General features: G+C 39.5%; 2 protein-coding genes across 2 annotated transcripts; both read left to right on the top strand.

The window, feature by feature from the left end:
* Positions 1-2155: 2155 nt before the first annotated feature.
* LOC145888508 (sodium-dependent phosphate transporter 1-A-like) lies at positions 2156-3347 on the top strand. Its single transcript, XM_082979641.1, has 2 exons — positions 2156-2241; positions 2455-3347. The coding sequence occupies exons 1-2, from the start codon at positions 2176-2178 to the stop codon at positions 2608-2610; spliced, it is 222 nt and encodes a 73-aa protein (XP_082835767.1). The 5' UTR covers positions 2156-2175; the 3' UTR covers positions 2611-3347.
* Positions 3348-7502: 4155 nt separating this feature from the next.
* On the top strand, positions 7503-8694 carry LOC145911217 (sodium-dependent phosphate transporter 1-A-like). The gene is made up of 2 exons (XM_082998486.1): positions 7503-7588; positions 7802-8694. The coding sequence occupies exons 1-2, from the start codon at positions 7523-7525 to the stop codon at positions 7955-7957; spliced, it is 222 nt and encodes a 73-aa protein (XP_082854612.1). The 5' UTR covers positions 7503-7522; the 3' UTR covers positions 7958-8694.
* The last annotated feature ends 4001 nt before the right edge of the window (positions 8695-12695 follow it).

The raw sequence follows: 12695 nt of genomic DNA on the forward strand, positions 1-12695 counted from the left end.
ATAACTGCCCTGCCTTGTTCTAGTGTAAAGGAGTTAGACTGTTTACGCCACATATAACATTGTGTCCCAGCTTATTTATTAACAAAAGCAAATATGGGGGTAGTGTCCATAAGCGCCGTTTACGTTGTTTTTATTCTATTAACACCGGGGATTGCAGCGTGCACCACACATCCCTGGGCAAAAATGCAAACAATATTTTAAATATGAGCTGAAAGCGTTTAGCTTTGGTTGACTCTCCTCCACTGTTAACGTTTTAAGCAACTTGTTAACGTTAGTTGCAACTTGTTAAACGCGCTAGGTGGGAATATGATATCTATGAACCACAGTTATCAATTAATGTCAGTCTAATTTGTCTGCCATTATATGTAAGTTCACAGGATCACTAAAAAACTATTACTTCGTGGTTAAAATCAGTCGTATTTAAGACAAATATATTTCGATTTGAAAAGCATTGTCAGTGTCTGTAAAAAAACAAAACGAAATGGATTAGAATAAAAAGGCTCACGACTACCTCACACCACGCCCTTCAAGTAACTAAAAACCAGCCTAAGACCACGGATCACAAACCAGTTAATTACAAAATAGAAAGGCTGACAGAAATCGCACCATTGAAACAATTATAACAGACTGAGGTACACAACGTCACACAAGCAGACAACTTGACAAAGTTTATCCAACCATAACAACTTATGTTTATAACTGTTTTCTTCTTCGCTATTCAACCTTTTTTGCACTTTGAACCCATTTAACAAAGCGCAAAAGTAATCCATGTTTTCGCATAATCGGGCAGGATCGCCTTGTGCAGGCCCTTCATATTTGGCAATCTCAGCTCTCGTATTCTCATCATTAGATTCACAGGCTTCGCAGCCAAGGCACCGCAGCCCCGGGCTTGATTTTTCAGATCTCGCTCCGACTTGTCGGGAAAAGTGGCTGATCCAGCTTGGCTGCAATGCCTTGGCTACTACGAAGCCTGTGAACCCAATTTAAGGCAGGTAATATTTGCACGGACTTGGTTTTAAGGTGGAGCGGACAAATACAACATTGTGGTGTTAGTGAACGCCTTGACAAAGACGATACCATGCGACAGTCATTGGTGACTGGTTAAGTGCGCAACCCTGTAGCTTCGAGCTTGGGAAACGTGTGACACCCTCAAATTATGGTTGGGGAGCCTTGTTCTATGGTACTTTGCTAGTCCTGAAAGTCTTGTTACAGCCAAAGTTACTCAGGAAAATCCACGCATGTATGACAACATGTGCTAGCGGTGCTTCCAACTGGTCGACGTTGTTATTACACAGCGCATACACTTCGTTACCACTGTTCGCTCTAACAACTCTTGATAAAAAAAACTTTGCAATACCTTTATTTATTCAAATGCGTTACCTCGCTATGTCGCTATGCTCGGGGCAATTGCTTCAATACTGCGCTATTCCTGGTCTCGGTTGATCTGTTTGCCTTTTTCGTAAACCACTAAACCTTAACAATTGTAAAAAGGAGGAAACACTGCGACAATGCTGCCCAATGTCACTGTATGTTGGTTGCAGTTTTCCATACGGCTACCAAGACAACATGAAATAAATACAAAATTTAGTCATTCATTCTCTTATCAAAAACGACCTAAAGGTCTCCCTAGTGCAAATTGTGATCATGGCACTGGGCTAGCCTTTAAACTAGCAGGCACAGATATTTTGACACCTTTCGGTCAACGTCGATCGCAATGACTGTTATGGCTCTTTTTGCACATTTATAATTCATTCTAATAAATCATATAAAAGAACCTTGTAATTCACAGCCTGTCTGTTTTACTGAAATGGTTCAAAGCTGGCAGGACAACTTGACACAAAAACTTTATCAAACAGCATGTAGACAATACAAGACACACTTTTTCAAACGCCAGCCAGAAAATTTTCTCTATATTTGACTTTTCTATTTAATGTTGTGGCGTTTTTCACCTCGTTTCTTGGAAGCAAAAGTGCAATGCCCGACATGCAGGTCATATGGTGGGAATCGTACATATTTATACTCGGGTCGAGACTAGTCGAATTTTGTTAAATTTTAATCACTTTTCGCTCCGGTGTGTTTTGTGACGTATCTTGACCTTGACGTAATGAAGGTCGAATTGATCTTCCAGCTTTTCAAATTCGTCCTTTTGATTTCAGTGGATTCTGCATTGAACTCATGACCGCTATCACCGTTCTCATTGCCTCCAACATTGGACTTCCCGTTTCGACCACGCACTGCAAGGTGAGAACAAGTTATATCGGTTTGATCGCAGTATTTTCACCAGCGGCAAGCAACAACTTATTATTGAAAGTCTGACGTGTGGTTATTATTACTAAACACTTTCAACCTGGTCTTAAAAACGTTTCCATAACTAATTTAAGTAAAAAATACTTGTCTTCATCAATAAAAAATAAACAATAAAAGGAAAAGTTGTAATGAGGGTTTGTCGCACAGGTTGGTGCTGTTGTATCTATCGGCTGGTGGCGCTCAAGAGCAGCGGTGGATTGGTCACTGGCCCGAAACATCGGTGTTGCCTGGTTTGTTACAGTGCCCGTATCAGGACTCCTCAGCGCTGGCGCTATGTGGTTCCTAATGACGGTGGCGCTATAACGTAACAAAAGAACGCCGCTTCGTTAGCACCCCCCTTCCTATCCCTTGTGAAAAAAAACTTTAACCGCTACCCGTGTTGTGGCCATAGGTTTTCGTGCTTCTTTATTTTTTTACAGTTGAAATTTTGTGTTTGGTCGCGGTTTCTTTACTTGACTTTTTTGCTTGTGTGGATTTGCTTAGTTTTTTTGTTTTGAACCTCTCTCTCATTCTATGCTCTGATTCCTCGTTTCAAAATGGAAAAAACCTGTAAGTAGTTCCAATTGTTCTCATTGTCTCCTTGCCGTCGCCATGGTAAACATAAACAAAATGTTGCGTAATTGCTTCAAAATAATTTCTCGTGTAAAAATATCTCAAATTTTTCGCTGCTTCATATTTTTTACGTCCATCGACAGCCATGGGCTTCTATTAGTTGATAAATGTTCTTGTAATTTTTGGTTAAATGGTCCACAATGCTGCATTCACACATGCATGTGTTGGACTCCACCTCCTGGTTGCTATGAATTGATGGAAATACACGGAATAGATGCAATCTCCATGACCATTGTAGAAAGCTTCACCTTCGTGTGAAATGGAATTAAATTCTCATGTCCTTCAACAATAGAACTTCATATCTTGTTTCCGTTTAGTTTTTGTCGCCAGTCTGCAAATTTTCCCTTTTGTTTTGTGCTGCAATCAAGACTTCAACATGTCGGGTCATCATGTAAGCGACGAACAAAAATAAAAGATTTCGCAATAAGTTTCCGATTGTTTTGTGCATAAAGCAGGGAGAAATGAGCCTTTGCTTGGAATATATGAACTCAACTTGATCTTCACTGAATTCGCTTCATCATTCAGCATACCCTACTTTCTGCAACACAAACCTAGCTTACAGCGATTAACTGTGATTACTACAATGATTAAATGCTGACACGCCCGGGCTCGCCACCTAACACAGGATATCCTGACCACGAATTCCGATCAGGTTTTCTTTTACGTATTTTTGTCCGCCGCTTAACCAATATGCTGCAAATCACCCGCCTCCTAATGTCATATTGTCTCAACCCATCACCTCCCAGTGCGACTGGCTGCGATCCTGCGGCAGATTGTGATTCTCCTCGAGCAAGGATATGCTGGTCACGAATACCGATCTGGTTTTCTTTTACGTATATAGATCGGACGCTTGAAACCTGTTATCTAATTAAGTGTGTTGAGTCCCAGTAATCACCAGGACCCATGATAGCAAATTAGTAAGTAACGAACATAAAAACGGTTAAAATTGTGACATAATATGACCTTAACTTACGAAATTATTTTTCAGTGTAAATAAGATCTTATAACATTGTAAATTTGAATGTGAAACTGTGACCTGTGTCACTCACAACAAGCGGCGTCGGAAAAAAATGATTTTGCGAAGAAAATATAAATATTGAACACAGTTACACGTCATAGTTGTTTGTGACGTAACAATTGCTCGGTCATCGAAAATGTAGAAATCTTTGTGTGGCCAGAAAAGTGTTTATCAGCAACTGTCGTGGCGGGGGGGGGGACATCAATCGTTGTGCCTGTGACGTCAACGCAATGTTTTTTGCCAAAAAGACGGTACAAAAACCACACATGCATTTGTAAATGCGAGTAACGCAATATAACTGCAACGACCTGATTCAATACTTTGCAAAATAAGGAACAGCACTTTTTCGACTTGTAAAAACACAATAATGAAACAATTTTGCATCAGATATATCAACACATCACAAAATGCACAATACTCTGCAATATAAAACTTTTGACCTGGGATTGACTGAGCGTACGAAGTTTTTTATCATTTCAATTAGTCTGTTCCACTCCCGGGTGGTGACTAGTTTAATAGTAGGCGAAACAACGATGAATCAAAAGTATACGTTTGTGTCAGAAGGACAGATTAATTGAATACAATATGACTGGCAGCAACAAAATGCTTTTCCATTCGATTGGCACTGGGTATAAAATGGCCAAAAAAAATCCTACGTCACATTGAAATTGTTACGTCTCCATAGCGCCATCGGTCGGTTATTCCGTTATTCCGTTTTGTCTCTCGATTTTCTTTGGTTAAATACTTTGCGGATGCCGATCACCAGGACAGCTGCAAATACCAAACTCGACCCGACGATACTCAGAGTGTCAGGAATGTCGTGAAGAACAATCACCTTCAACAATAATAATTATTGACATCATAATAAAACAATGGACAACGTCATAATTAAAGAACAAAAATCTTGTGGCCACAACTGTTTTTGAAACTTGTAACTGAACAGATAGAACTCTTACCCTATGCATGGGAACTCCCGACAGTCTTACGGCAACAAAGACTTGGTATCGGATTTTATTCGATATTTCGATGTGTTCAGTTTACAACAAATTAAATAAGAGAAACCCTAAGTAATTTTGAAACAACAGAAAGACAAATGAAAATGGCTTTCTCTTAAAACTTGTTGTAACTGAACACATTGAAATATCGGATATTGTTTAGGACAAAGAGTATTATCCATGTGACTGCTTTGAGTTTCATTAGCAAACGTTTTGATTATTCACATTTGGCATTGACAATGATTACTATCGAAACGTTTGCAAATGAAAATAAAACAATGCAAACTAACCTGAAACACGATGATTTACTCCAATTAAAGTTGAAAGTTTAAGGTATAAACAAGCTCCACACAACCCATATATCGGTTACATGTATGTTGATGTTTCGTCAGATACTTCTGTCTCCATCAGCAAAATAACTGCCCTGCCTTGTTCTAGTGTAAAGGAGTTAGACTGTTTACGCCACATATAACATTGTGTCCCAGCTTATTTATTAACAAAAGCAAATATGGGGGTAGTGTCCATAAGCGCCGTTTACGTTGTTTTTATTCTATTAACACCGGGGATTGCAGCGTGCACCACACATCCCTGGGCAAAAATGCAAACAATATTTTAAATATGAGCTGAAAGCGTTTAGCTTTGGTTGACTCTCCTCCACTGTTAACGTTTTAAGCAACTTGTTAACGTTAGTTGCAACTTGTTAAACGCGCTAGGTGGGAATATGATATCTATGAACCACAGTTATCAATTAATGTCAGTCTAATTTGTCTGCCATTATATGTAAGTTCACAGGATCACTAAAAAACTATTACTTCGTGGTTAAAATCAGTCGTATTTAAGACAAATATATTTCGATTTGAAAAGCATTGTCAGTGTCTGTAAAAAAACAAAACGAAATGGATTAGAATAAAAAGGCTCACGACTACCTCACACCACGCCCTTCAAGTAACTAAAAACCAGCCTAAGACCACGGATCACAAACCAGTTAATTACAAAATAGAAAGGCTGACAGAAATCGCACCATTGAAACAATTATAACAGACTGAGGTACACAACGTCACACAAGCAGACAACTTGACAAAGTTTATCCAACCATAACAACTTATGTTTATAACTGTTTTCTTCTTCGCTATTCAACCTTTTTTGCACTTTGAACCCATTTAACAAAGCGCAAAAGTAATCCATGTTTTCGCATAATCGGGCAGGATCGCCTTGTGCAGGCCCTTCATATTTGGCAATCTCAGCTCTCGTATTCTCATCATTAGATTCACAGGCTTCGCAGCCAAGGCACCGCAGCCCCGGGCTTGATTTTTCAGATCTCGCTCCGACTTGTCGGGAAAAGTGGCTGATCCAGCTTGGCTGCAATGCCTTGGCTACTACGAAGCCTGTGAACCCAATTTAAGGCAGGTAATATTTGCACGGACTTGGTTTTAAGGTGGAGCGGACAAATACAACATTGTGGTGTTAGTGAACGCCTTGACAAAGACGATACCATGCGACAGTCATTGGTGACTGGTTAAGTGCGCAACCCTGTAGCTTCGAGCTTGGGAAACGTGTGACACCCTCAAATTATGGTTGGGGAGCCTTGTTCTATGGTACTTTGCTAGTCCTGAAAGTCTTGTTACAGCCAAAGTTACTCAGGAAAATCCACGCATGTATGACAACATGTGCTAGCGGTGCTTCCAACTGGTCGACGTTGTTATTACACAGCGCATACACTTCGTTACCACTGTTCGCTCTAACAACTCTTGATAAAAAAAACTTTGCAATACCTTTATTTATTCAAATGCGTTACCTCGCTATGTCGCTATGCTCGGGGCAATTGCTTCAATACTGCGCTATTCCTGGTCTCGGTTGATCTGTTTGCCTTTTTCGTAAACCACTAAACCTTAACAATTGTAAAAAGGAGGAAACACTGCGACAATGCTGCCCAATGTCACTGTATGTTGGTTGCAGTTTTCCATACGGCTACCAAGACAACATGAAATAAATACAAAATTTAGTCATTCATTCTCTTATCAAAAACGACCTAAAGGTCTCCCTAGTGCAAATTGTGATCATGGCACTGGGCTAGCCTTTAAACTAGCAGGCACAGATATTTTGACACCTTTCGGTCAACGTCGATCGCAATGACTGTTATGGCTCTTTTTGCACATTTATAATTCATTCTAATAAATCATATAAAAGAACCTTGTAATTCACAGCCTGTCTGTTTTACTGAAATGGTTCAAAGCTGGCAGGACAACTTGACACAAAAACTTTATCAAACAGCATGTAGACAATACAAGACACACTTTTTCAAACGCCAGCCAGAAAATTTTCTCTATATTTGACTTTTCTATTTAATGTTGTGGCGTTTTTCACCTCGTTTCTTGGAAGCAAAAGTGCAATGCCCGACATGCAGGTCATATGGTGGGAATCGTACATATTTATACTCGGGTCGAGACTAGTCGAATTTTGTTAAATTTTAATCACTTTTCGCTCCGGTGTGTTTTGTGACGTATCTTGACCTTGACGTAATGAAGGTCGAATTGATCTTCCAGCTTTTCAAATTCGTCCTTTTGATTTCAGTGGATTCTGCATTGAACTCATGACCGCTATCACCGTTCTCATTGCCTCCAACATTGGACTTCCCGTTTCGACCACGCACTGCAAGGTGAGAACAAGTTATATCGGTTTGATCGCAGTATTTTCACCAGCGGCAAGCAACAACTTATTATTGAAAGTCTGACGTGTGGTTATTATTACTAAACACTTTCAACCTGGTCTTAAAAACGTTTCCATAACTAATTTAAGTAAAAAATACTTGTCTTCATCAATAAAAAATAAACAATAAAAGGAAAAGTTGTAATGAGGGTTTGTCGCACAGGTTGGTGCTGTTGTATCTATCGGCTGGTGGCGCTCAAGAGCAGCGGTGGATTGGTCACTGGCCCGAAACATCGGTGTTGCCTGGTTTGTTACAGTGCCCGTATCAGGACTCCTCAGCGCTGGCGCTATGTGGTTCCTAATGACGGTGGCGCTATAACGTAACAAAAGAACGCCGCTTCGTTAGCACCCCCCTTCCTATCCCTTGTGAAAAAAAACTTTAACCGCTACCCGTGTTGTGGCCATAGGTTTTCGTGCTTCTTTATTTTTTTACAGTTGAAATTTTGTGTTTGGTCGCGGTTTCTTTACTTGACTTTTTTGCTTGTGTGGATTTGCTTAGTTTTTTTGTTTTGAACCTCTCTCTCATTCTATGCTCTGATTCCTCGTTTCAAAATGGAAAAAACCTGTAAGTAGTTCCAATTGTTCTCATTGTCTCCTTGCCGTCGCCATGGTAAACATAAACAAAATGTTGCGTAATTGCTTCAAAATAATTTCTCGTGTAAAAATATCTCAAATTTTTCGCTGCTTCATATTTTTTACGTCCATCGACAGCCATGGGCTTCTATTAGTTGATAAATGTTCTTGTAATTTTTGGTTAAATGGTCCACAATGCTGCATTCACACATGCATGTGTTGGACTCCACCTCCTGGTTGCTATGAATTGATGGAAATACACGGAATAGATGCAATCTCCATGACCATTGTAGAAAGCTTCACCTTCGTGTGAAATGGAATTAAATTCTCATGTCCTTCAACAATAGAACTTCATATCTTGTTTCCGTTTAGTTTTTGTCGCCAGTCTGCAAATTTTCCCTTTTGTTTTGTGCTGCAATCAAGACTTCAACATGTCGGGTCATCATGTAAGCGACGAACAAAAATAAAAGATTTCGCAATAAGTTTCCGATTGTTTTGTGCATAAAGCAGGGAGAAATGAGCCTTTGCTTGGAATATATGAACTCAACTTGATCTTCACTGAATTCGCTTCATCATTCAGCATACCCTACTTTCTGCAACACAAACCTAGCTTACAGCGATTAACTGTGATTACTACAATGATTAAATGCTGACACGCCCGGGCTCGCCACCTAACACAGGATATCCTGACCACGAATTCCGATCAGGTTTTCTTTTACGTATTTTTGTCCGCCGCTTAACCAATATGCTGCAAATCACCCGCCTCCTAATGTCATATTGTCTCAACCCATCACCTCCCAGTGCGACTGGCTGCGATCCTGCGGCAGATTGTGATTCTCCTCGAGCAAGGATATGCTGGTCACGAATACCGATCTGGTTTTCTTTTACGTATATAGATCGGACGCTTGAAACCTGTTATCTAATTAAGTGTGTTGAGTCCCAGTAATCACCAGGACCCATGATAGCAAATTAGTAAGTAACGAACATAAAAACGGTTAAAATTGTGACATAATATGACCTTAACTTACGAAATTATTTTTCAGTGTAAATAAGATCTTATAACATTGTAAATTTGAATGTGAAACTGTGACCTGTGTCACTCACAACAAGCGGCGTCGGAAAAAAATGATTTTGCGAAGAAAATATAAATATTGAACACAGTTACACGTCATAGTTGTTTGTGACGTAACAATTGCTCGGTCATCGAAAATGTAGAAATCTTTGTGTGGCCAGAAAAGTGTTTATCAGCAACTGTCGTGGCGGGGGGGGGGACATCAATCGTTGTGCCTGTGACGTCAACGCAATGTTTTTTGCCAAAAAGACGGTACAAAAACCACACATGCATTTGTAAATGCGAGTAACGCAATATAACTGCAACGACCTGATTCAATACTTTGCAAAATAAGGAACAGCACTTTTTCGACTTGTAAAAACACAATAATGAAACAATTTTGCATCAGATATATCAACACATCACAAAATGCACAATACTCTGCAATATAAAACTTTTGACCTGGGATTGACTGAGCGTACGAAGTTTTTTATCATTTCAATTAGTCTGTTCCACTCCCGGGTGGTGACTAGTTTAATAGTAGGCGAAACAACGATGAATCAAAAGTATACGTTTGTGTCAGAAGGACAGATTAATTGAATACAATATGACTGGCAGCAACAAAATGCTTTTCCATTCGATTGGCACTGGGTATAAAATGGCCAAAAAAAATCCTACGTCACATTGAAATTGTTACGTCTCCATAGCGCCATCGGTCGGTTATTCCGTTATTCCGTTTTGTCTCTCGATTTTCTTTGGTTAAATACTTTGCGGATGCCGATCACCAGGACAGCTGCAAATACCAAACTCGACCCGACGATACTCAGAGTGTCAGGAATGTCGTGAAGAACAATCACCTTCAACAATAATAATTATTGACATCATAATAAAACAATGGACAACGTCATAATTAAAGAACAAAAATCTTGTGGCCACAACTGTTTTTGAAACTTGTAACTGAACAGATAGAACTCTTACCCTATGCATGGGAACTCCCGACAGTCTTACGGCAACAAAGACTTGGTATCGGATTTTATTCGATATTTCGATGTGTTCAGTTTACAACAAATTAAATAAGAGAAACCCTAAGTAATTTTGAAACAACAGAAAGACAAATGAAAATGGCTTTCTCTTAAAACTTGTTGTAACTGAACACATTGAAATATCGGATATTGTTTAGGACAAAGAGTATTATCCATGTGACTGCTTTGAGTTTCATTAGCAAACGTTTTGATTATTCACATTTGGCATTGACAATGATTACTATCGAAACGTTTGCAAATGAAAATAAAACAATGCAAACTAACCTGAAACACGATGATTTACTCCAATTAAAGTTGAAAGTTTAAGGTATAAACAAGCTCCACACAACCCATATATCGGTTACATGTATGTTGATGTTTCGTCAGATACTTCTGTCTCCATCAGCAAAATAACTGCCCTGCCTTGTTCTAGTGTAAAGGAGTTAGACTGTTTACGCCACATATAACATTGTGTCCCAGCTTATTTATTAACAAAAGCAAATATGGGGGTAGTGTCCATAAGCGCCGTTTACGTTGTTTTTATTCTATTAACACCGGGGATTGCAGCGTGCACCACACATCCCTGGGCAAAAATGCAAACAATATTTTAAATATGAGCTGAAAGCGTTTAGCTTTGGTTGACTCTCCTCCACTGTTAACGTTTTAAGCAACTTGTTAACGTTAGTTGCAACTTGTTAAACGCGCTAGGTGGGAATATGATATCTATGAACCACAGTTATCAATTAATGTCAGTCTAATTTGTCTGCCATTATATGTAAGTTCACAGGATCACTAAAAAACTATTACTTCGTGGTTAAAATCAGTCGTATTTAAGACAAATATATTTCGATTTGAAAAGCATTGTCAGTGTCTGTAAAAAAACAAAACGAAATGGATTAGAATAAAAAGGCTCACCACTACCTCACACCACGCCCTTCAAGTAACTAAAAACCAGCCTAAGACCACGGATCACAAACCAGTTAATTACAAAATAGAAAGGCTGACAGAAATCGCACCATTGAAACAATTATAACAGACTGAGGTACACAACGTCACACAAGCAGACAACTTGACAAAGTTTATCCAACCATAACAACTTATGTTTATAACTGTTTTCTTCTTCGCTATTCAACCTTTTTTGCACTTTGAACCCATTTAACAAAGCGCAAAAGTAATCCATGTTTTCGCATAATCGGGCAGGATCGCCTTGTGCAGGCCCTTCATATTTGGCAATCTCAGCTCTCGTATTCTCATCATTAGATTCACAGGCTTCGCAGCCAAGGCACCGCAGCCCCGGGCTTGATTTTTCAGATCTCGCTCCGACTTGTCGGGAAAAGTGGCTGATCCAGCTTGGCTGCAATGCCTTGGCTACTACGAAGCCTGTGAACCCAATTTAAGGCAGGTAATATTTGCACGGACTTGGTTTTAAGGTGGAGCGGACAAATACAACATTGTGGTGTTAGTGAACGCCTTGACAAAGACGATACCATGCGACAGTCATTGGTGACTGGTTAAGTGCGCAACCCTGTAGCTTCGAGCTTGGGAAACGTGTGACACCCTCAAATTATGGTTGGGGAGCCTTGTTCTATGGTACTTTGCTAGTCCTGAAAGTCTTGTTACAGCCAAAGTTACTCAGGAAAATCCACGCATGTATGACAACATGTGCTAGCGGTGCTTCCAACTGGTCGACGTTGTTATTACACAGCGCATACACTTCGTTACCACTGTTCGCTCTAACAACTCTTGATAAAAAAAACTTTGCAATACCTCTATTTATTCAAATGCGTTACCTCGCTATGTCGCTATGCTCGGGGCAATTGCTTCAATACTGCGCTATTGCTGGTCTCGGTTGATCTGTTTGCCTTTTTCGTAAACCACTAAACCTTAACAATTGTAAAAAGGAGGAAACACTGCGACAATGCTGCCCAATGTCACTGTATGTTGGTTGCAGTTTTCCATACGACTACCAAGACAACATGAAATAAATACAAAATTTAGTCATTCATTCTCTTATCAAAAACGACCTAAAGGTCTCCCTAGTGCAAATTGTGATCATGGCACTGGGCTAGCTTTTAAACTAGCAGGCACAGATATTTTGACACCTTTCGGTCAACGTCGATCTCAATGACTGTCATGGCTCTTTTTGCACATTTATAATTCATTCTAATAAATCATATAAAAGAACCTTGTAATTCACAGCCTGTATGTTTTACTTAACTCGTTCAAAGTTGGCAGGACAACTTGACACAAAAACTTTATCAAACAGCATGTAGACAATACAAGACACACTTTTTCAAACGCCAGCCAGAAAATTTTCTCTATATTTGACTTTTCTATTTAATGTTGTGGCGTTTTTTACCTCGTTTCTTGGAAGCAAAAGTGCAATGCCCGACATGCAGGTCATATGGTGG

This window comes from Ascidia mentula, chromosome 1 (assembly GCF_947561715.1).
Source record: "Ascidia mentula chromosome 1, kaAscMent1.1, whole genome shotgun sequence".
In the NCBI taxonomy this organism is placed as follows: domain Eukaryota; kingdom Metazoa; phylum Chordata; class Ascidiacea; order Phlebobranchia; family Ascidiidae; genus Ascidia; species Ascidia mentula.